The 24,839-nt window shown below is 48.5% G+C and overlaps 1 protein-coding gene across 2 annotated transcripts in view; it reads right to left on the bottom strand.

Annotated features, from left to right (window-relative positions):
- The window catches only part of CAPN13 (calpain 13), a 99,801-nt gene that overhangs the window by 14,548 nt on the left and 60,414 nt on the right, over positions 1-24,839 (bottom strand). Inside the window, exons 9-19 of one of the 2 annotated variants that reach the window (XM_064363965.1) lie at positions 20,719-20,810; positions 16,971-17,045; positions 15,739-15,884; positions 13,818-13,963; positions 8,713-8,724; positions 6,414-6,622; positions 5,166-5,199; positions 4,754-4,810; positions 1,503-1,577; positions 1,302-1,359; positions 1,162-1,220 (exon numbers count right to left, since the gene is read on the bottom strand). In XM_064363965.1, coding sequence (XP_064220035.1) covers positions 1,162-1,220; positions 1,302-1,359; positions 1,503-1,577; positions 4,754-4,810; positions 5,166-5,199; positions 6,414-6,622; positions 8,713-8,724; positions 13,818-13,963; positions 15,739-15,884; positions 16,971-17,045; positions 20,719-20,810 — 963 coding nt within the window. The remainder of the gene's footprint in view (positions 1-1,161; positions 1,221-1,301; positions 1,360-1,502; positions 1,578-4,753; positions 4,811-5,165; positions 5,200-6,413; positions 6,623-8,712; positions 8,725-13,817; positions 13,964-15,738; positions 15,885-16,970; positions 17,046-20,718; positions 20,811-24,839) is intronic. The other variant, XM_012475543.2, reaches the window with a different exon arrangement.

Below are 24,839 nucleotides of genomic sequence, written 5' to 3' on the forward strand. Positions count from 1 at the left end.
CCTCTGAGAATTGGAAGGGGAGCCAGTGAGTGAGTAGGAAGGAGGCTGAAAGGGACCTGTCTGCTTTGCAGGGGTCCAGCAAACGTGACCTCCCCTGGGATTACCCACCCCGGGCCATGGGACTGTGAGGACCATTTGGATTCCTCTATGGGAGATGGGCAGTGTCCCTGATGGATTCTAAACCACGGCCAGCAGAGACAGGGCCTGATTTATGATTTCATCAGAAAGCCCTCTTGTTCTACAATGGCCGGCTTCACAGTTCCAGTTGAGCCTTGTCAACAGTGTGGGAGTGGGGCAATGTGTCTTAGGGGACAGTACACTGCTGAGTGAGGGGCTGGCAGGGCAGCATCTGGGGGTCCACAAAGCACACTCGTGGAGTCAGCCTCTCCTGCCTGCCAAGAGAGGGGTGCACAGGAGGAGGATGGCTCACTGAGGGGTGGAAATCGGGAGGAGGGGCAGGAACCTGGGGTTCAATTCTTGGTCCTGCAGTTATAGCCATGGGCCTGGAGTGAGTCCCTGAACTGCCTCCACCCAGCCTCTCCCGCTGCAAACACAGCATGATAACAATGATGGGGTGGAACTGCTGTGTAGACCAGGTAGTTTTCTAGGTTTTGGTGGTAGTTATCTTGATTGAAGTGGGGACATATTGAGTAAGAAATTTAAACAATGGAGACTCCTCCAGTAGGAAGGCAATGGGTGAAAGGGAAAATAGTTCCCCTTGGTGCTACAAGGGGTGGTTTAGGATAAGGTTAGAGCATGGACTTTGGAGGCTGAAAGCTCTGACTTCAAATCTGGGCACGAGTCCCGACTAGCTGTGTGATCTGGGCAAATTACTTAACCTCTCTGAACTCCTGTTTCTTCCACTGTATGATGAGATGATACTTTTTGTATCAGAGGGGTTGCTTCAAGAATTATAGGAGACACACACACACCGAAGTACACCGATCAGCACAGAGTAGGTGCTTGATAGATGGTAACTATTGTCATTGTTGCTGTGGAGCATTGGTGAGTTAGTAGAGAATTCCCAGAAACTCAGGGATAGGGAAGAAGAGAAAATATTGAGAGGGAGAAAAGGGTTCCCTACTGTCCTAATTAGGTCTCTGGGAAGCCCACAGAGCAGAGGGAAGCTCAGAGCATGGGAGGGATGACCACAAAGGATACTTCCATCAGAGCCACCAGGCTGCGGCACTCATCCAAGGAGAATGTGTCCTCTGGAGGGCCTGAGTAGAGAAGCACAGGAAGGACTGGAGTGTTGACATGGGGAGGAGGATGGGGCCAGCTTGCCCTTGGGCTGCTCTTACCTATCAGAAACTCCTGGTTGAGAAGGCTGTGGAGCTGGGTGGCATCAATGTCCGGCCTCTGATCCAAACAAGGAAGGAATGCAGGAATTATTATCAGTGCCAGTATCTGAGAGGCACATCTGTCTGCCTATAAAAGCACTCAGATTTCCAAGCACTTAGTCCCCACAACATATTCATATTGCCTTTGTCACGAAGGCTTACCTGACGGCTCCCAGCCATGGTAGTGACTCCCTCCCCTGGATGTCCATCGTGCTGGTCACTCCTGATGCTTGGCCCCTGGTGTGGGTAACCTTGCATTTCTCTTCTTATCCATTACTGGACTGAAAGCAGTGTTTGCTTCCTCCCCACCCTCCCCGGCACTTGGGAGCCTCTCAGCGTAAGGATTGCTGAATGAATCAACTCAGCCCTTCAGATGTATTCCCCATCTGCTTCCAGGAAGACACTAGGAAAAAAATATGACTACTGTGTGCATGTGTATATGTGCATGTGTGTGATAATAGGAGTTAAAAATACCAGAAATGTGGGCTAAGAGAAATTGCTATCATTGAGCATATTACTTAGCATTAATTTTCCCAGCCACTGAAGCAAAAAGGGAGACATCATGGTTTTCTTTGGATTAAGAGCAGGAAGCAATTGAGGTTGGGGAGGGAGGAACTCTTCCTGGCCTCAACTTCTGGGGCAGTTAACTGTATTTGATTCAATTTTATACCTGCTGGGGCATCCAGCAGGTTGACAGGCAGTGTCTTTATGACAATTTCGCAGACACATGGAGCTGTTCTATATGTGGCTGTTCCTCACGTCCAGCCCGGGAAGGACAGAGGGGATGCCATGCTGCTATCACCTGGGAAAGCATTTTCATGGGGAGCTGGCACTGGAGAGAGTTATCAGCAGGTGGCCCTGTAGAGTGGCACTGGTCAGGTGGAATAGGGTGCCTCTTGGGGGGGTCCTCTGAGAATCAGCACCTTCCATCTCCCAGGATTGGCCTTACCACCTTGAACTGGAAGCACAAGTAGCCCCAGAGCCTGTCCTGATGGGGTCCTCACCTAGAAGAATGACCCCTCAGGATACCCCTGAGGAGAATATCCTGCCAGTGTCTGAAAATGGTCCTCGGGTCATTTCTCCAACATCTCAAACTTTGAGTTTTATCAGGAAAGTTGTTGCGTGCCCACTACAACTGAGCTTTTCAAAACTCAGGACACCTCGCTTTGAATAGCAGTTAGCATGCTAATGAGGAGCTCCAACTTCCATGGAATCATCCACTAGGTTATAAGCAGCTTTGGGGCACGAACCATGTCTCTTTCCTCCTCCATATTCTGTGTGAGGACAGAGCCTGCCCTGGGTCTGGCACTCCATAACCAACCAAAAGGGTTTGAGGAGATGAGGGTGGGAATGAAGGTGAGGGTTGCTGAAACAATCTAAAAAATTGCATGTTTCCCTCGGCTACTACAATTCAAGATCCCCAAAAGCTATTCCTTGGCATTCCCCAAGCTTAGTGTGGCACTTGGAATGTCCAGGTGCTAGGTAAATGCTGGCTACCTGGTGGGTAGAGCTGGCCCGTCTCAGAGTCTAAGTGCATCCTTTGATTCCCACAGGTGGACCCTGGGTTATAGAGCTATCACACTACCACGGTGAGTGAAGGGAACTAGTGCTAGTAACAAGTCATTGTATTAGTTTAAATCTAGTTAAAGTGATAGAAAAGATCAGAAGAGGGCACAGTGAGTGCGTGGGGGAATATTTTGCTGTAAACTTTCTCTGGAGGACACAGACCCTGAGGATAGCTTGTAGGATGTACAGAATAATGCCAGGTGGGCCCCCTGCTCAAGAGTGCCCAGCCGAGAGATGAAAGGGGGCTGGAATCCATTCTCTGTTTTGCTTCCCAGCCATGTACCTGGCAGAATGCCACATCAGGGTCTTATTCTAATTCCCATGAAGGCCCCATATGGGCCACCGGTCACCCTCTATGAGGAGGCATTTGGCTGTTATTTGGAAAAGTCCTGATCAGAAAATCTGTCCCATCTTCACATATGACAAACATTTTTATTTTAGAGGTACAGGTGCATGGGCCACGTATGAGAATTTGCCACCTGCCACTGAAGGAAGCTTGGTCTCAGGCATCCTAATCAGGCCCTGCTAACCACCTTGGGGCAGCTAACATTCACTCAGGCATCTGCTCTGGGGGAGGTGATCTGTCTTAATTCAATAGACATGATTGAGCACCTCTTCATGCCAAGGACAGTGATCAGTATTGGGAACAAGAAATGCCTGTGATATCATTCCTGCCTTCGGGAGCTTGCAGACTGAGGACGGTCATCTTGGCTGGCCTTGTCATGCACTGAATGAAGTGCTTCCTGAATCAGCCCAGATGGTGAACCTGGATCCTGGGCTGGTACTGACTTCATGGAGGTCTGTGTGACTTCAGCTGCTCTTTGCAACACATGCCCCTCATTCCAGCCACATTCTTATTCTTTTTTTTTTTTTTTTTTTGAGACAATCTTGCTCTGTCACCAGTTGCCAGGCTGGAGTGCAGTGGTTGTGATCTCGGCTCACTGCAACCTCCCCCTCCAGGCTCAAGCAATTCTCCTACCTCACCTTTCCAAGTAGCTGGGACTACAGGCGTGTGCCACCATGCCCAGCTAATTTTTGTATTTTTTAGTAGAGACGGAGTTTCACCATGTTGGCCGGGATGGTCTCAATCTCTTGACCTTGTGATCCACCCGCTTCCGCCTCCCAAAGTGCTGGGATTACAGACATGAGCCACCGCGCCCGGCCTCCTCATTTTTTCCTTCTTTGGCCCAGGCTGCTTCTGGGTGATTACTGCCCCATGGCATCCTTCCTGTCCGTGGCCTCTTCCTGGTTCAAGCCGGCAGTGTATAGATGATCATCAGTATCACTTTCCACTTTCCACACCAACCCAGTGATTTACGGTAAGAGGCCTATTGTGCAGAGCCCCTGACAGCTGTTTTACTCTGACAACTCAAGGAGTTCTTTATAACAGTTTATTAAGCCATTAAGAAAATCCTGTGTGCACATAGGTGGCTTGGCAGCAAGGATGCTGTATGTGCTTTCTGAAGCTGGCTAGCTCTCGGGGGGAATGATGCCAGCTTAGTGGGAGGTGGCTGAGTAGGAGAAGGAAAGGTTTCAAGGGGGACTGCCAATTGCTTGTTTAAAGATTTAGAAGGCAATACACCTCACACCCCATAATTATCCCCTCCCTTTCTAAGCTCTATATTCCATCTTGATGTCATACAGATGACACTGGGTGGGGTGCCACGTCTCTACAGAACTTGGCAGCCAGAGTAGTTCTGGAGATGATCCAGAAAGAGAGGCAGGTAAAATAATCCATCAGGTCACTTCTCCTCTCTGCATCCTGATAAGGGCCGGTGAAAGCTGTCCCTCCCTCAGGCCCTCTATCTCCACTCCTGCGTAAGGCCCCTGGGTGCTAGGTACCATACCTGCTGAGTGAATCTGTAGGAAATGCTTTCTTGGGAGCCATGTTCTGAAGGACTTCCCTGGATCAAAGGGAAAATAGCCGATGTCAGACTTCTGGGGAAGGAGGAAGCCATCTAGTACAGCAAGGGTGCAACAACCCCTGCCAAGATCTGAAAAAGGTTTTATCTGGCAGTTGGAAAAAGCCTTCTGGGGAACGAGAGAACTGAAGTTTGTAGAAGGGAGAGGAATGGGTTGAGCCTGGCCTTGGAGGCCTGGTCTTCTCCCCCGACCCTACCCCTTTGAGCTATCATTGGCCTGTCATGGTGTCTCTCTTTTCATTGGTCAGTGGGGCAGGGGGGCAAAGAAGGAGACAGAAGCTCTTGGGGATGGGATGGGGCCAATGAGGCTGGCCAGCCAAACCTTCTGCATACCTACCTTCAGGCTGCGGTTGAAATGGCTGCTCAGGTGCCTAGAAAATCAGAGGACAGTGTGACAAGTTACAGCACTGTGGCCACAAGCCCAGCCTTTTGGCTGGACATGGTAGGGTCTTTAGCTGTTTAGTATGTGGTTCCTTCCACAACCAGATACACACATCCAGCAACCCCCATTGCCAGAATGGCAGATAGGCTCTGTCTTAGGTTCCATCCCTGATTGGTGGTATCATGGCGGCCTGGCATGCTGGACTGAGAAGGTCTCACCCACGCTCAGCTGGGAAGATGGCCATGATGATGGCGACATCTGCCTCAGGCCCAAGAGGAGACAAGGAGCCCAGTGGGGATGAGCACCTGTTGGTCCCAGTCTTGAACTATCAAGTTGGCATGCAAGACCCTCTGTGATGGACTCTTTCTTTCAGGTCCATCTTTCACTGTCTCCCTGCTACACTCCACATTTCAGGCCGTGTGACGTGCTGGCCATGTACACCTTCCTGTGTAGATGCTGATGCTACTTACTCTCCAAGCAACCCTGTGCACAGCCACTTCCCTGTTGCCATTCATGCTTTTTTCTTCTACCTACCTTTCCTGGGTCACCACTGCCTTCCCTTTTAAACTTTTTTTTTTTTTTTTTTTTTTTTTTTTTTTTTGAGACAATTTAGCTCGTTGCCCAGGCTGGAGTGCAATGGCATGATCTTGGCTCACCGCAACCTCCACCTCCCGGGTTCAAGCGATTCACCTGCCTCAAACTCCCGAGCAGCTAAGATTACAGGCATGTGCTACCATACCCGGCTAGTTTTGTATTTTTAGTAGAGACATGGTTTCTCCATGTTGGTTAGGCTGGTCTCAAACTCCCAACCTCAGGTCATCCCTGCCTTGGCCTCCCAAAGTGTTGGGATTACAGGCATAAGCTACTGCACCGGCCCCCTTGTAAACTATTAAATTATATTTTTCTTCAAAGGCCGGCTCAAGTGCCATTTCCCTCAAGAAGTCTTCCTCAGTCCCTCTTGCCACTCAGTCCTCCCGTGCCACTTTGCATTTCCATCTGGCATGGCCCCCTCCTGTTTGTAGTCTGATTCTTGGTTCACAGACTTTCTTGCCCCACCCCTCCACTCTAGAGCGGGACCCATATCATGTCCCCAGTGACATAGCACATGCTGCACGAATGCACAGAGCCCTGCCCATAACGACACAATGTGTTTTTATAAAGTTAAGTAGAAGAAAACATTCAGAATCCCAGAGGGGTCCATACCTGCCACTGTTCGGCGTTTTCAGGAAGATTCGCAGCAAGAACTCTACTGATTTTCTCTGGGTCTGTACAGCCACGACATAGTTCCCAGGGATCAGCTGGTAGGTTCTGGTGAAGTTGCGGTGGAATTTTTCATTTGAGTCTCGGACTTGGACAGAATTTCCGAACGGGAAAAAAGACATGAGTGGAAATTTCTCCTGGAACCACTGGACCTAGACGAAACACAATTATTGTGAGAAAGACTCCTCTGTGCATGGACCCTAGGCACCAAGGGAGACCCACCACCTTCCAGACCCTCTCCATTCACCAAGTTAACATTACATGCTCTGCAAATGGAGACCGTGCTCAGCTGAACTCTCAAAAAGCAGTAGGGTTTAGACTGTCATTTCTTCTAGACCCTGGACACTACAATGAATGCAAAGAAATACTACACACAATTTTATCTCAGTAAGTCTAACTGTATCCTGGGTTTCTGAGTTTTCTTTTCCTGCTTATATAGGAAGAAAACTTCCACGGAAACTCGTGACATCATTTCAACACTGATTGTATTCTGGGGTCTTGAAAGCCCCTTCTCCCCTGAATGTTTAGCAAAGTGCTTTGGACTGCTATACTATTACAGAATTGAATTCTTTTCACTCCCTCTGTTTCATCTCTCCAGTGAAGGCCCGAGATTTCTTCTCATTGGAGAATAATGGGCCCTGATCATTTTCCTTTTATTTCAATATTTTCTTAGAGATAAAACAATAAATATAATGCAGTTCCTATTACCAGATGTCACATACATATTATATAATAAAAACCCCTTGCTAAACAAATTTTCCCCACTACAGTCAAGCATAGGGATTCCATTTAGAATGGTTATGCAGCAGGAAATGATTATTTATGAACTATGCCTGGCGGGGAAAACAGGAAAGGGGGAAGTTTCTTTTCAGGGGTAGGGACAGGGCTGGGCTCCCAGGTGAAACAGGAGATAGGTCACTGCCCCAGGTGTATGGCAGGGTGGCATTTCCAACGCGATTCTGCTGACATTAACAGCAGCTTCAGAAGGTTTGGGAGCCTGACTCGCTTGGACCCTTATGGCAAAAGCAATGATGGAATGAGTTCTTTTCCAGAGTCAGCAGTGTCACATGGCTCTGGCCATGGGTGAGTGTGCATGCATGTGTGGGCGCATGCAGAGGTGTGTGGGCAGTGTGCCTCCTACAATTAGAAGGCAAGGGCCTCCCTGCTTACCCGTTATCCTGTCCTGCTTCCTCTGTTGGCCCCTCATAGCCCTGTCCAGGCTCCCGATCCTTCAGAACAGACTTGCTCAGTGGCAATGAGGAGTGTGAGTGTGGGGGAACAATGGGGGTGGTTCTTGGTCTACTGCTGAGTACCAGCATCAACAAACCACAAAGCAGGGCTGGTCATGCACAGACCTGACTCTGTAGTTCCAAGGATGGGACCTGTGCTTTTTCCTGGATTAAGTGTCACCCTGTTCTCCAGCTCTGGGACCTGAGATGCTGATGGCTTCTTGCACCTGAGTGTTTCTCTCAATGCCCATCCCAACCCTCCACTTCATGGGTGGGGTGTCAGGGATCAGAGTCAGATCCTGACTCCAGCTCTGTGGCTGGGCCACCACTGTCACAGACAGTCACTATTTGTTGTCTGTGGCCACATCCTGCTGCCCCCTTTCATCTGCGGTCCCTGGGCAGATGCACCTCCCTCTTGGTGGCTCAGAGCTCTCAGCCGTGGGCAGAGGGGTGGGTCTGAGTGCCTGTGAGGACAGGTATTCCAAACTCCATCTTCCTTCTCCATCTTTCCTCACATGGGTAAGTCACCTTTCACCAATCCTGAGCCAGATGATCTGTTTAGGAGGGCAGCAGTTTCTTGCAAGAGGGGCTCAAGGATGTACCTTGAAGCTGCATTTGGAGATCATGCATCTTGCTTATGGTGAATTTGGAGACTGGCTACTTTAGGAGGCTGAAGATCTTTCCAAGGTACCCCTTAGTGCTGCTCTCATCTTAAATAAAAAGGAACCAGCTCCATCAATCTTATCTATCAGGGGCCATGTGCCTGAGGATGGTTTCACTTGAATGTTAAGAAGAGAACAGCCCAAAGGGTCCAAGCTTCAGACCAGGACAGCCAAATATTCTCCTGCTTTGTGAACCTGTTTAGGGATTCTAGACCTGTGTCTGATGTAAGACTTAGCAAGACTGAATTTGCAGCCACTGAACACATGGAGGCCACGAGCATTGGAAGAGGCCTAACACTTCACCAACGGACAGCAGCAGAGGTGCGGGGTAAGGGCGATGCGGAGCCATACCTGTGAGCCAGCCTGTTGGAAACAAAAGGCAGATTTAGGAACTCAAACCCAAACAGAAAGACAAGCAGAACTGAACAGCTTGGCTCACTGGTTTCATCCCTGCATTCCTCCTCCTTTTCTTCTGCTCTTTAAAAAATTTATTTTATACCTATTATGCCACAAAGCATGTTTTAAACACTGATATATCACTGTCTAATAAGATGAAGTAAATACAAAAGAAGTTCTTCTTAATAGAAACAAGATACAGCACCCCTTAGAGTCTTCAAACACTATTGCTCTCTAACTTTCGTGATTCAACAAAGCATTCATGGACCAATCTCCAGACTAGTTTTAACAGACACATAACAGCTGTAAGCAGACATGACTGTCCTAAATGTATTAGGTATGAATTTTACAAAATTTACTTATATATGTGATAACAAAGGCACTGGAGAATATTGCACCTTCTCCAAGTGGCAAGGTGAGAATCACCAATAGTGTGGTAGAACTTACAGCCCTTTCCAAGGCCATGGCTCTTGCAGCCTGAAGGTGTGAGCCCATGTATCTCCCCGTGCTGTGGACTGATCTGGTGATCCACTAGGTGTTAAGATTTCCTCTGATAGCTTTATGTAATGGATCAATGAGAACCTCAAAACATTTGTTCATGGAACATGTTCCTCCTCCTTGTGTGGCCTGCCTGTTCCCTGGTACACCTAGGGGTGAACTGGGATGACTGGTTACTCATTCTCTGTGTGGAGTTGTAAAAAGTGAAACCCACTCAGTTGCAGAGAACAGCAAGAGAAGGGAAACTGAGGCAGAAAAGGTGTCTGAGAGGAGGAGGTGTAGATACTTTTCACAGCAATGATGATCACATTGAAATGAAGGGGGAGATTTTGACAGGGCCTGCAGATAGCACAGAACCTGGTGCAAATGTAAACTCCCTACCATAGGGAGTGTCCCTGAGAAGTCAACTTCTTTTTTTCCATCAGACCACTGTAAATAGATGGGAATTTGTTCTTGCACCCCCACCCCCATGCTTGTAGGAATGTACATGTGCCTATGAATGGGGAGATACCCATGTTCCAGTCTTTTCATGTAGAAGGAATACCTGAGCATGCAGTCCCATTGTAAGCCTCTTTACAGTTTGCAAAGCACTTTTATGTAATGTGTTGGATATTCACAATAATCATACAAGCTGATGCTGGGCTCCCTATTTTATGGGTGTAGAAACTGAGGCTCAGCAGTTTAAGAAGCAGAGTTGGGAATAGGGCAAGCTGTGCTGCTTGCTTTGTAATCAAGTCCCGCCCCCCCACCACCAGGTGATGTCTTCCTTAGTTGGCTTGGGTTTTGGTTCTTTTCCACTGTTGACCCTGGGCCCCACCATGTGTACAGACCTCTCAGTTTTCCCAGGCCGACTTCTCTGGAGGCCAAGGGTGAGCTGGGAGGAAGGTGGAAAGTCCAGGCCTTGGGGAGGAACTTTGGGGGAGGTGAAGATGAAATGGCTTGTCCACCCTCGTCCTTTTCACTGTCCTGTCTTCTCCTTGCCTATTCATATCTCATCTGATTTGGTGGACTGACTTGGTGATCAAATACCCCACTGGGGTCTGTCTGGCTGGACATAAAGCAGAGCAGTGCTCCCACAGCAACTGGGGAGTCACAGGCTCATGCCAGAGCTGGAACATCATCACAGCATCAGGTTAGCACTGGAGCCCAAGATACCATGTGAGCCCTGGAGCCTTCTGAGAGCCTGACTGCTGGCAGGTACACAGCTGTTTCTCAGCTGCACTGTGAAAGCAACTCAAGTGACATTTGAGTTGTCCAGATCTGAACTGTTCTTTGATGTTTAAGTCAACCAGGATCTTGCAAGGTCTGCTGGGATCTCCAGGAAGCCTGAGGAGCTCTTGGGGCTGAGTGTTCCTTCAGCAAATTGGGGAATGCTGAGAAGTAACACATCTCTGGCAGCAAAGTAGGGAAGTGGGCTTCATATCATTTTAAAATGTCGTGGTTACAATCTAGGTAGGGTTCCTGAACGGTGAAGACTTTGGGCGAATCAACACAAGGCCCCTGGTCACCGTGTAAGCAGAGCCTCAGAAGTGGTGTGTGTGCTGGGGCAGCTCTGATCCCTCTCTGGGTTTCTGTTTTGGCTCAGAAAAGGGAAGCATTGGCCGAGATGTTTCTGGTAGGCCTCTTTGGTGCTTGAACTGGTCAATCCTGGCTGGGCAGACCGGGGGCCTCAGTTCCTTCTCAGCCTTTCCCAGATCTTTCCCTCTGCCTCCAGCCTTTTCTTCCCAGAGAATCCAGAGCTGGAGAATCTGAGAATGAGGGCCCTCTTAGAAGGCACTGGAGTCATCAGGAATTCTGGTCTGAAAGCCCTGGAAACTAACTCAGGCTGAGGTGGGCTGAAAGGTGCTTCTTGGAAGGACAGCTCATGGGTTGCTAGAAAATGCAGCCCAGAGGTGGGCAGGGGCCAGACAAAATGGATATACAGCAAATAATCCTCAGCCATTCCACCTGTTTTAGTTATTTTCTCATGTGTCAAGGCTCTGAGTGACTGAGTGTGTGTGTGTGAGGGGTTAGGGGAATGAAGGGATCATCTAACTGGGTAAGCCAGGGTCACAAGTCTACAACTTTTGCATCCAAGGGCTTGGCTCAGGGAATATTTGGCTTCTTTATCTGCTTGCAGTAGGAGGCTGGGCTATGCTTCCCACCAGGATTCCCCTAAAGTGGAAAAGGTGTTCAGGTACCAGGTGATGATGAAAATGACAACCGTGTACTACTATATACTTAAGAGATATCCTTTGATAGCATCAGCAGGTTTGAGGCACCTCAGAATTACTGTGCTAAACCCCAGAAGTTTCTCTTCACCAAATTTCTGAAATTTGGAATAGAAACATGGTCAAGGAAAGCAGAACACAAAAGCTCTCCTTCTGCTAGAACCAGAATCTCTGTGGTTTTGGGGCCGTCAGTATCACCAGAAAGGCAAGCATGAAGCCCTTCTGAGAGCCCTGGACCTGAGACCCTAAGTCCTGGGATCAAGCGCCCCTGTCACCTCTGAGGCACATCTTGCATGCATAGGGCATTCCTCTCTGGGCTTTAGCTTCTACACCTACAAAATTGGGGCTAATTGGGCTTTTGAGACAATGAACGTGAACATACTTGTACTTCTGAAGTACAGGTTGAGCAACCTTAATCCAAACATCTGAAATCCAAAATGCTCCAAAATCCAAAACTTTTTGAACACCAACTTAATACTGAAAGGAAGTGCTCATTGAAGCATTCTGGATTTTGAATTTTTGGATTAGAGATGCTGAGTCAGTAAGTATATAATGCAAAGATTCCAAAATTCTCCAAATATCAAATGCAAAATACTTCTGGTCCAAAGCATTTCTGATGAGAGACATGATCTGTATTTTCTCACTGTGAGGCCCTCTTACTAGTGTGAACCACAGCCAGTGCACAGGACTGTTCAGCAATGTCTGGGGTACGCAGGAGCCCTGCCTGTCCATAAATGCACTGAGACCCAAGGCTGTGAATTTTGCCTTCAGCTCAGTGAACAGAAACCGAAATCATTCCTAGAGACACTATATTCCAAGCTCTATCCAAGTCTGTTAAAGGACCTCTGATAGCCCTGGTGCTCAGAAACGTGACTTGTGTGTTTAACTGAAGTCTTGGGGGACCTCTGGAAGCCAGTTTCAGCTCTGCAATTAACTCTGACCATGTCACTTCACCTTTTGGGGCCTCAGTTTCTTCAACTGTAGTATGAGGAGAGAGGATTCCAGCATGTAATGAATACATGATCTTAATTATCCACATTAGTGCAAAGAAGCTGTGGAGTGTATGATTTGAGAAACTTCACTTTATTTCAGGGATGCATTGAATTGTTTGGGGGAATAGCAGGGAGTAGAGATATCAGATTTTCTTTTGTAGCTTTTTTTTTTCTTAAATGGTGTCTAAAAAGTGAATTCCCCTAGGTATCCCATTACTGGATATATACCTAGAGGAACAGAAAGCATTCTACCACAAAGACACATTCATGTGAATGTTTATTGCAGCACCCTTCACAACAGCAAAGACATGGAATCAACCTAAATGCCCACCAATCACAGACTGGATAAATAAAATGTGGTACATATACACCGTAAAATACTATGCAGCCACAAAAAGAGCGAGACCATGTTTTTTTCTGTGAAACTGGATGGAGCTGGAAGCTATTATCTTTAACAAACTAACGCAGGAACAGAAAACCAAATATTACACGTTCTCACTTATAAGTGGGAGCTAAATAATAAGAACTAAGAACACAAAGAAAGAAACAACAGATACTGGGATCTACTTGAGCGAGGAGGGTGGGAGGAGGGAGAGGAGCAGAAAAGATCGCTATTGGGTACTGAGCTTAATACCTGGGTAGTGAAATAATCTGTACAACAAACTCCCGTGACATGTGTTTATCTATGTAACAGACCTTCACGTGTACCCTCAAAACTAAGGGTTTCAAAAAACCATGAAAGGAGAAAGAGCCTCGGAGGACAGGAAACCTGGCCTCGGATGAGTAGCCAAGCAGAAGTTTGCATGCCAGCCACCAAACTATAACTCGACTTTGGTCTAAACGTAAGAGAAAAACATACCTCCTGGGTTTACACTCAGAATAGTTTAGCAGCTTTTTTTTTTTCTAAACAACTTCCAAAGTTTAGCCAATAATTCTCAAACTTTAATGTACATAAGCCTCTGGAGAGCTTGTGAAAATGTAGATTTTCAGGCTCTGTCCTTAAACATTCTGATTCAGAAGGTCTGGAGTAAGCCCAGAATTTGCTTTATTAGAACAGCTGGTCTTGGCCCAGACCACTTTCTGAGTAGCAAGCATTAGATTCTGCAGCATCCCAGGAAACGCTGACAAGCAACACAGGCAGGAGGTGAGTTCTGCTGTAATCATGGCTGAGGATCATCTCTCTGGCCTCAGATTTGTTTGCACATTTAAACTTGGACTGGATGAATGCTACAGCCTCTTTGGGCTTTATTTCCAAGGCTGTGGTGCAGCCAGATCTCCCAGCCTGGACAGAGCTGTTCTCCCAAGCTCAAGGTTTACACTGCATTTCTAAAAGGGAAAGCCCTGAAGCAGGCTGTCTTACCTCAATCACTTGGAAACTAAGTGGAGATTTCTTATCTTCTGCCTTCAAATTTGGTGGCGTGACAGCGACTGTGATGCACACAACAACATTGGTGCCTTCCATTGGCTCTTGCACAGAGAAGTTGTATTGAGCAACTTCAGGTACTCCTGCATTAGAAAAGAGCTGTTACTAGAGCTCTGCTCCACTCCTGGGACTCCAGGGCAGGGCCATGTCCAGTGCAGAGAGCTCTGGGGGGTTGTGTCGTGAACTCTGGATTGGAGACCTAAACCCTGGGTCCCAATCCCCACAGTTACTAGTTGAGATGAGTTTATTTTCTAAACCTTGGCTGCCTCTTAAATACAGGAGAGGTTGTATAGTCCCCACTGAGTGAAAAATATTCCTTAAACTGTAAAGTCAAAGGCTATTTTAAGTGAAATTCCAGAGTTCCCAGCTACATGTGAGCTTATGCATTGGTGGTAACCATCAGAGCCTTGAAATGGCATGAACCACCCAAACACAGCTGGAGACAGGAAAACAGGCAGAGAGATGGCAATTGCAGTACTCTTCTATTCAAGCCTGCTTATCAAAGCCAGAGCGAGACAGAGTGAGCTAATGTGAAAACCATTAGATTCAAATGCATGAAAGAATGAAGATAAGTCAAGATAGAGATGAAAATTCATACACATCAGAAGACTGGGCTGACAATGGGGAATCTCTGCAAGGGGAGTGGGGAGACACAGACGGCCATCACAGTGTGGGCGTTCTGTGAGGACTGGGTAAGATGGTGCATTAAAATGCATCTAGCAGCACATAGCAGGTGCTCGATAGCTGGCTCCCTTTTCTTTTTCCATTGTAAATTAATACTAAAAATGGCCCTGATGTACAGGTTTTGCTAGTTCATTGATATGCATTGTATCCAGGGGAGAGGGCTTTGACCCTGTAATCAGAGAAATGCAGCTCAGGAAGAAGAACCAGTAAATTTGCTGCCCAAGAGGATTCAGCAGCTCCTGAGGTTCTGCCCAAGGCCTTCTGGTGACAAGGTTCTCTGAGCAGTAGTTCTGTAGATCACTAGAGCCTGGAGGTTGAAAAGAGGGACACCCTAGGGTATGGGTTCATTCAAGCAAACCATCTCGACAGGCAGGTGCCCAGAGGAAGGGATGTATACACATCCCTGGGTGCAAACACAAAAAACACACTCACACTCACAAATGCGTTGTTTATGCAGCCTCTTGTATCAAGGATGTATAAGTACACTCTGGTTTCTTGTCACAGGGAACTACTTCACTCATCAATGCCACAAACAGGGAATGGGAGGTACAGGGAGGGAATGTGACTTTCCCAAGGTCATGATCAACAAGATTCATCTCAGGGGAACCCAGAGATGGGCTCAGAGGCACCTACCCCTGGGACTTCAGCAGGGATACACCAGCCAAGACAGGGTAGGGATAGTCTCCCCTGTGTCTGGGTAGTGCTCTCTAGGCTCAAGAACAGACAGGTATGACTAATTTCACTGCTGAATGTTGGGGAGGCTGAGGACAGGATGACCAATTATGCTTCTAGCATCTCAAGGCCAGTATGTGGCAAAGACAAGGGTCTAACCTAGGCCCCAACTCTTTTCCTGTGTTCTTTCTGCAGCCCTCCCCCTTGCCCTGGATGTTTACTGGAGGGTGGTGAGCCTGCTGTCCTCCCAGGAAGAAGGAGGGGGTTAGTGGAAGGATAGTGGCACAGCATGGAGGGCTGGGGGAGAATCACATCAGAGAGTCTCCTGCTTGGCACCTGCCAGCAATCCCATTACTAGATATCCTTGGAGGAGCAGTCGCTGTCCCTTCATGCTGACAAACTCCCCTCCTTTCAGCTTCAGGCTCATGGCTGAAGCCATGGAAGGGATGGGCTGGGCAGCCAGCCTCCAGTCGAGCAGTGTGACCACCATCGTCATCATTACCTGCAGTGCTTCCTAGAATCACTCGCTTCCTAAACATTATTTGGGACCATCCTTCGTGAAGCTTGTTTCCACGGTCCAGGGTGATTGGAATTTGGCTACATACACACATGGTGGAGAATTTCTGTTGGAAATCTTGACATGACATCCTATTAAAAACAGATATACATCACTTAGTGACCAGTGGTTGTGTCCCCAGGGTGGGGTTCCTATGACTTTACAGCATAGCCACTGTCCTGCCCAGAGACCAATGTCTGATCCTGGCTCATTCACCGTCAAGCACCCTTCTGTCTTTTCAGTTCTTCTGCTCAAGGGGCTGGGAGGGCAAGGGCACAGTCAAGTTCTGGGGGCTGCCTGTCACCTGGCAGAAGCTTTATCATTAACTGCCATCTCCTTAACCCATTGATCCAGCGGTGAGCCCTTGTACGGGCAGTGGGACGACTGCCAGTCTCTGTCTGCGCTGGGTCCTCTAAGATGCTAGGAAAATTGCTTTTCCCTAAGGCATTTTACCAAATTTATTGTTGAGGTCTTTATCAGCCTAAAATGGATCCCACACCTAAAATCCCACCTCCTACTGTGATTAAATGAGAGATACTGGGCAGGATTTCCTTACAATTTATATTTGTCCCTCTGATTCTTAATTATTTAGATACAGGCTCCTTTCTACACATGCTAATTTTCATTGAAACACATTACTCAGTAAACCAGACAACCCTCTGAGAAATGTACATGTCATGTTCTGAGATGTGATCATATGGCCGAGAATGTGTTTTCAAAACATCTAGTCCTGCATGACTTCTGGGTGGTGAAGCCAAAGTCTCACCCAGAGCTCCAGAGTCTGCATCCTGCTGCTGTTTTTGAGGCCACACTAGACGAAACTGGGGAGCTTGAGGGTCCCAGCAAGACGGTACAGAAAACATGGGCATGATAATCATGCATACTAGCTTCCAGGAAACCACAAATTTCAAACCTTTGGTGCCAATATTCTCTTTTACTATTAAAATGTCCCGGAAAGTTCAGCATTTATTAACTGAAATAGCTTTCCCACCAAGAGGGGGCCCACAATAATTTTCCATCCAAAGTTTTTGTGTCTTGGTAGAGAAAACAGGCTCCCTCTAAACAGGTCTCTGCAAAGCTATTTTCCATCTTAATAAATGTTTAGGGAAAAGGGTAGGGATTGAAGACTTGGGCAATAGTTAAAGATTTAAAACACCATGTATAAGAAGGGTAAATACCAAAACTCGCCATCTCTCTGATTCTTATGTAGCTGGCTTTTCCGCGCGTCACGGGTTTCCTCCCACTCCTGAGACCTGAGCGTGGAAACATAAACCACAGGGTGAGATTTTCCAGTGCATTTTATCTCAACCATGTGTGGGTCAACAGGGACCCTCTGCACTTGCCACCATTAGTTCCTGGGGAGCACATGGCAAGTGTCATTCTACCTAGGACGGGACCCAGTTATTCTCTACATGTTGACAACCTCCAAACATCTGTCCCCAGCCTGGTCTTCTTTCCTGAGGTCTAGATGGACCTATGCTGCAGTCCACCCTGCATCACCACTAAAGTCCCATGGTGACCCCAAATCAGCCTGTCCCTGACCGTAGCCATCCTCTGCCACCTCCTATTGCCTGAGCGAGAACACGAGGCGTCCCTCTCTCACACCTCCACATCCCAACAATCATCAAATAGCATTCATTTATTGATCCTACCTCTGAAATCCCCCTCAAAGCCATGTACTTATTTCTATCCCTCCTGCTGTTATCCTAGTTCAGGCTACCTGCCCTTCCCTCTGGATATTCACCTGGTCTCCCTGAACTCAGTTCTGCCCACTTTCCCATCCGTTTCCCACACTGACATTGAAATGATCTTTCTACAATGTAAACTTGATTGTATGATTTCCCTGCTCAAAACATATCAGTGGTTCCATATTATTCTCAAGGCGAAGTTCAAACTCCTTAAAGAAAACCCTGGCCTCTGCCACCCCCTTCGTTGTTACCAGTTTCTTACTTCCCCAACTTACCCCCACTCTTGAATTCTGTTCTCCAGCAATAGTGAGTATCTTCATTTTCTTAATACCCCTCTCCACCCCCAACGTTCACCCTGATGCTCCCTGCACCTGACACCCTCTTCCTCCTCTCAGTTCTGTAACCTGCTCATGCTCATCTTTCCTCTTAAAGGGCACTGCCTCTGGGGAGCCCTGCTTGGGCCCCAACTGCCCTCTGCTACAGGTCTTTTGCGTTTCCATCACTCTCTGGGTTACTATTACTTTGTGTATCGGTTGCTATGTCTCACTAGACTAGCAGAGTCATGAGATTCCTGAGCCTGGCTGGCCATCCTATCGTCACAGGTGTTTCACCCAAGCCTTGGCATGTATTAGGTGGGTGCAAAAGTAACTGCATGCCTAATAGCATACAGTGATTTTTTTTGTTTGCTTAATTAATTAATGCTGCCCACTTTGTTGAAACGATGTGTTCCAGAAGCCAGTCCTTGGGTCTCTGGCGAGGAAGAGACCCTCACAGGCAGAAGCGAGCAGCTGCCCCTTCTTCAACTCACTCCTTAGAGGGGAGGCATGCTTGTAGGCAATGGGTTTCAGAGGCACAACAGAGAAAAGGTCTCAATGAGACCTTTCTCATGGATGAGCTTGCACGGGGAGCCTGGGTCCCCTCCGTGCTAGGACAGCAAGGTAGGGACCACCACTCAGGCTTCCAGCTGCAGGCTAAGGCAGTCAGATGTGTTATTGTAAAATGGCAATTTTATAATTAAGTGATAATTACATTTTCTGCAGTGTGTAAGGGAGAACAAATGTAGTGTAAATCAATACACTATCGATTCATGCGAGTTTGCCTTTAAGTGTATGCGACTGAAATTTCAATTATGGCTGAGATTAGACCATCCGGCGCTCTCCATCCATCTCCATTCGTAAAAACTAGGCAAGAAATTGACCACCTGCTTGGAGACAGTGGTTATGCAGTCCCCGTCACTTCCTTCCAGCGTGGTTTCTGGTACAAAGTGGTGACCCTCAGCAGTCAGCCAAGGTATAATACGTGATCCAACAGAGCAAGTGCTGCTAGATCCGTCTCCCCGAGTCCCTCCTCTGCACACATCACAGCCCTGTTCAAAAGCCTTCATTTATGCACATGCCTGTAGGGGATAAATCCAGACTTCTGGCATCAGGCTCTCCGGTGCTGGTTTCCAGCACTGTCTCTCCCAGCTTCCTCTGCCTCAGGCCAGCTTGTTGGCCCTGAACAGACAATCGATGTTCCCAGCTGGGTGCCATAGCCTGTGTGCCCCCCTCCTATCTAGTGATCTCTTCTGAAGTGACTCTACTTTCTCCACCACAAGGCCAACTCAAGTTCAATCCCATCCATGAAGCTTGGCCTGAACATGTCAGCCCATGGGAAGCTTCTTTTCCCCGAACCCTGGTGTCCCTTGTTGCTTTCACTGGTCATTTGATATTTAGCACGGGAAAAGTGGGCAAAATATCAATTGTGACTGTATTGCCTCTTCTGCTACCCTAGGGAATCTGTCATTGCCATTTGCCTTCCCTCTACTTCTAGCCCAACCGGCAGCCTCAAATCAGGGACACTGGCTGATCCTGTCACCCTCTGGGTCATATTTGGCAACTTGGGGTGATGACTGGGAAGGAGAACTGGAAAAGGCCAGAGGTGATAGGATTTATATTGGAAAGGGCAAAGGGTACTCCTGGGAAGGGAGAAAGAATAGAGGCGAGAGAGGAGAAAGGAGAGGGGTTCAGCTGCCTGATTCTCCTGGGGGCATCTGAGGTCACAGCCAGGTTTATTCTAGGAGTTCACTGTGCTATTTCCTCCCTTATTCCATCTCTGCTTTCCTAGCCCTCTATCCCAATTACACCTTCATCCCACATTGGCTGAGTGCCCAGGGGTGCCAGGGTCATGGGGGATCAGAGCAGTCCTGCCACAGCTTTGCCTGGGGTGTCAGGCCTAGAACTGGCTGGCTCTGCATTCGCCGTCCAGAATGCACCGTCCTCACTGTACTGATTTCACTGTGTGCTGGGCCTCTGAACACATTGCGCTTCGTTTCAGATCATGTTCCCCACCCCCAGCCCCACCGGCGACAATGCAGCAGCTATTGTGTCACCACGCTTTTCATGGATGAACAAAAACCCCTGGAGGAATGAGACCAGGCTGAGCCTCACTGGCTGCCCCCCAGAGGAGCAAGTAACCTGTTGCGGCCCCTCTGTCTTCTCAGGACCACTGTCTCTTTCACAATTAGCAAGGGGCTGGGGACCTAGGGGTCCACACCTCTGGTAGCTGGGAAATGCTAGCCCAGTTCCTTGGGGAAAGCACTGACCACACAGCTGGGCCCCCCCAAGGGACATCTTAGCTCCCGTCCTTCCTGCTCTAAACGTGGGCAGGCATAGCTTATAATTGGCATCCCAGGCACTGGGTACACATGGGCATCCGGAGCAGTAGGGAAAGACTGGTGAGCTGAGTAGATTGAGATCCTTGTGTCAGTTTCCCCAACTGCCCCCAGATAAGAAGCCTTTTCCACCCTGAAGATATGACATGCTCAAGATCAGAATCCTATGGGACCCCTCCAAAGCATGAAGTTCCTTCTATCTATCTCTCTTTTGTCAAGTAAGGGCTTGGCTCCAGCCTGCCCTGTCTCCTGCCACTTGTACTAGTTCTAGGAATGTGTGTTCCCTGCTGTAGACCATAACCTTCTTGAGAAAGGACACTGGGTCTTGTCATCCGTATATACCTCACAGCACCCACTAAACACAGTGCACTTAGTACAGGGTGTACGCAGTAGGTGCCTCATAGATGCTTGGCAGATGGCATCACAGGAGCATGAGGTGGACGGATAGCCCCACGTAGGTGAGAGAGAGCCAGACAGGCCTGCGGTGAGGCGCACAGCAGGCGAGACAGTCCTTCTCTCATGGGCAGGAGGCTCTACCGAAACCAAGCTCTCTGAAGGATGGAGAGAGGTTTCCAGAAGCCGTACCCATCACTCCAGCGTCCTTTCCATTCATCCCTGTCCCAGCCCCAGGGGTTCCACAGGGAGATAATTTCTTCCAAGCCCCTTCTGTATTGAATCTGTAAAGAAAACAGAAAAGGAAACTGTCAGGGCTCTCCAGCAAAAGTCAGCAGAAAGGGGGATGAATGCAGCTGCTTTTTACCTCCAAGGACCAATTTAACTTCTGACCTCATTTGGCTGCAGCCAGAAGAAATGGAAAGGGAAAAAAAAATCAATGTCTCTGCTGCATGCACAGCGTTGGAATGAGATAGACGAGGAAATGGCCCCTCATTCTGCTCAGCCCCTCGCAAGGGCAGATGTAACTTTATCATTCCCTAAGACTGCGTCCCAGAACCTGAGTGAATTGAGATTTAATAGCAGATAAATAGCAGGGGATGTTGCTTCAGCTTCAGAGGAGAACTTTATGGGTCTCCAGCCCCCTCCGAGCCCTGACATGGACGGCATCTCTGTTCCACAGACCCAGCCTGCTTCTCTGCCGGCATCCCAGTGGGAGCTGTGGTGCAGTCTCAACAGCACTGTCATGAGTGAGGAGGGTAGAGGAGGCAGCTTTGAGCAAGGCTGAGATGGCTGGCGAACCAAGATAGCTGATGCTAGGCCTCCCGGTCCTGCACCCCAGAGCTGATGAGACACCTCGATCTGAGAGAAGATGGCCAACAATGGCCTGAGCCTACCTGCCCACCCTCCCTCCCTTTCTCCCTTCTTTTCTTCCTTCTCTCCTTCCTTCCTTCCTTTCCTCCCTCCTTCCCTTTCTCTCCCTTTCCTTCTTCCCTCCCTTCTTCCTTCACTTCCTTCCTACCCTCCTTCTTTCCCTTACTCCCTCTCGTCTGCTCTTCCTTCTTTCATTCCTTTTCCTCCCTCCCTTTCTTTTTGCCTCCTTTCTTCCCTTCCTCCCTCCCTTCCTTCCTCTCTTCCTTCCTTCTTCCCGCCGTCTCTTCCTCCTTCTCCTTCCTTCTTACCTTCTTTCCTCCCTCCCTCCTTTTTATCCTCCCTCCATCCCTCCCTTCCCTCCTTCTTTACCCCCTGCCTTCCCTCTTCTCTCCCTCCATCCTTTCTTCCTTCCTTTCTTCTCTCCTCGCCCCCTGTCTGGGGAAACTCATCATCACTCACTTCAGATAAGGAACGCTTTGCTCCCTCACACCACTTAAGCCAGAGGGCAGGACTGTGGGAAAGAGACAGGAATACAGCAGCTAACACTTGAACCTGCTTGCCTGGGAGCAGCAGCCCTCAGCATGGCGAGAGGAATTAAAATTTGATTGAGCTGTAGCTGTGAGATTGATCTGTGCTAATGTTGTCTGAGGAGATAGAGGCCCAGAGGGGTGAGGAAAGGGGCGAACTTGCTCCATGATTCTTGGTCAGAGGAGAAGGACAACAGTCTGAATAGAATAGATGGTCGCTGCACGGAAGAGAAGCCACAAGTGGAGGCAGGGTTCAGAGCTGGGGGCCGCTTAACGTGCGCTAAGGAAGCAGCATCAGGGAAGCTAAGCAACTTTCTCAAGACCGCTAAGACAATGGCAGAGGCAGAATTTCCATCCAGCCATGGTAAGTTTCCAAAGCCCTGACTCCTAGTTTTGGAATTGGGCATGAGTAAAAGTCCATTCTCGGATGTGGCTGTGACCTTGGCCTTGACTGTAACCTTCGAGCTGCTTGGTCAGTGCCCGCGCTCACCAGCAGGGCACTGCTGTATTGGAGCACCACAGTCACAGCCAGGCCCAGGAGCCTGGCTCAGATAAGCCACTTTTCTGTTGCTTCCCTTGTCTGCCCTGACCCCTGGCCAGTACTTCAGCAGAAGGGGCTCTCACTTGCAGTGCCTCCAAGAGGCACAAACCCAGGTTTCCCACCCCTGTCAGCCCTACCCTGAGGCACCCCAGGCCTGGCACACAGTTTATTGTTAACTGCCAGCACCTGACAGAGCCCATAGAGCAAAGACACAGGCAATGATCACCTGGTGTCCCAAACAGCTTAATGAGTCACCTCAGTGCGTCACAGATACTCAGGGGCTCCCGTGGGCATGGGGGAGAAAAGCAGCCTGCGATTCAAAGGGGCTGAAAGCAGGGCAAAATGAGGCATGCAGATAAACACTCACCCCTTTGCCCAGGGGAATCGCCGACTGAGCTAGGTGCATAATAAAAAATGCCAATTTCTTTTATCTTCCTGTCTGTGTCCTGCCTAGAGGGAGGATGAGCAGATTAGAAAACATACCACATTTATAGGCTGGTTTAATCTTAGAGCTTTTGGTTCAGAGTTATAACCTCCTCTCTCTGGAGGAGGAATTTTTAACCAAGTAGAGTTCTTGGGCCCTTGTGTCCCTCCTTTATGACAGTGACCTATTGGGGCTTACACGGGCCTTGCTCTGGGGGTGCAGGGGACACATTTGAGGCCAAGGCCATGGCTACACCTAAGAATGGGCCAGCCAAGGAAGGGCTTCTTCACTCCCTGGCTGCTGACTGTGCCCCTGACCCTGCTCAGTGCTCAGAAAGGGTGCTACTGGGCAGGAGGTGGCCCAAATTATCTACCCAGCAGTAGTGCTTCCTGAAATGAATTATCCCGAATGCCAGTTCCACTGGCCATTAAGTTATTCCTAGCAAAAATGGTTTTGTGGCTAATGATACAATAAAAACCAGCAGTGCTTGCACTGTTCATACAGGTCTCTTGGAGCCTTTAAAATGCGAAGGTAAACTGTGAATCTCCAAGAAGGAGATACAGTGAGTTGCATTTTCCAAATGTATTTGGAAACCCATTTCCACAGTCTTAGAACATGTTCTGGGAAGTGTCAGCTACATACAATGGTGGAGCAGGGATGGATTACACGGGACATTCGGTCTTGATCACCAGGTGAGGCGCTCTGTTCAGACCATTCAGTGTATTATTAAAACAACTCCAAGTGTACACTATGGGGGCACAAATGTTCGGGCTACGGGTGTCATGATCAAGAGCCCAAGCAGCAGCTGAGCCCACACTTGGACTCACGAGTTCCCCTCTGTCACCCTAGGTGTTGACATAGCTGCTCTGCAACCCAGCAGTCACTGCCATCTCCACAGCCACCCTCTGCAGGGATGCATGCTCCAAGGTCATCTGGACCTCTGAGTACATGAGTCCCTTCTCCCCTGTGTTCAGAGGAGAAACAAAGGCTATCTCTATGTATAAAAAGGATCTTGTCCAAGAATGCCAAATACACTGCAAAGGTACCATGACTTCCTCATCTCGTGCCTCAAATAGATAGTACTAATTGATCACGGCTCTCTTTCCATGAATCTGGAAGTGCCAAGGTCTTGTCAACACAGTAATTCAGGCAGGACTGGCAACTAATCAAAGTTGACACACAAAATAAAACATACTCCCAGATTTGTCCAGATCTGAGACTGGGGGCCTGAGCATTCATATGTACCCAGATATGATGATGGTATTAGCTGCCCACGTTGAGAATTCAGGGAAGGGCCTGAGAGGGTGGGGCAATGGGAATGGTGCCTAGTTCAGAAGAAGGGAGTCTAGAGATGTTGTGACTGGGAGCTCTCCTCGAATAGGCAGATTAGGGCAAACTCTTTCTTGCTTTGGACGTGTCTTTTGAGCTCCTCACATATAGACCATGATGGGGGGTCAGCAATGTCATCTGTCACAGGCCAAGGGTGAATGCATTCACTGACCCAGCAGTCACTGCCATCTCCACAGCCAGCCTCTGTGGGGACTCATGCTCCATGGCCATCTGGACCTCTGGGTACACGAGTCCCTTCTCTTCTTGTGTTTAGAGGAGAAACAAAGGCTATCTCAATGTATGAAAAAGATCTCGCCCAAGAATGCCAAATACATTGCAAAGGTACCATGACTTCCTCATCTCATGCCTCAAATAGATAGTACTAATTGATCATGGCTCTCTTTCCATGAATCTGGAAGTGCTGAGGTCAATTTTGGACAACTACCTATTGTCCAAAAAGCATTCATTAGAGACAGGAGATATTGCCTTGGTTTTGTGATTGGGACACCAATCAAAACATGAAACAATGAAACAACTGGCCTCAGGTCCATGGACAAGAGAGACAGGTGGCTAGAGAGAGGAAGGATGTGGGAAAGGAGGAGAGGCAGGGCAAGTATGG

This window comes from Aotus nancymaae, unplaced genomic scaffold, assembly GCF_030222135.1.
Source record: "Aotus nancymaae isolate 86718 unplaced genomic scaffold, 86718_ANA_hifiasm-v0.15.2.pri h1tg000057l, whole genome shotgun sequence".
NCBI classification, from domain to species: domain Eukaryota; kingdom Metazoa; phylum Chordata; class Mammalia; order Primates; family Aotidae; genus Aotus; species Aotus nancymaae.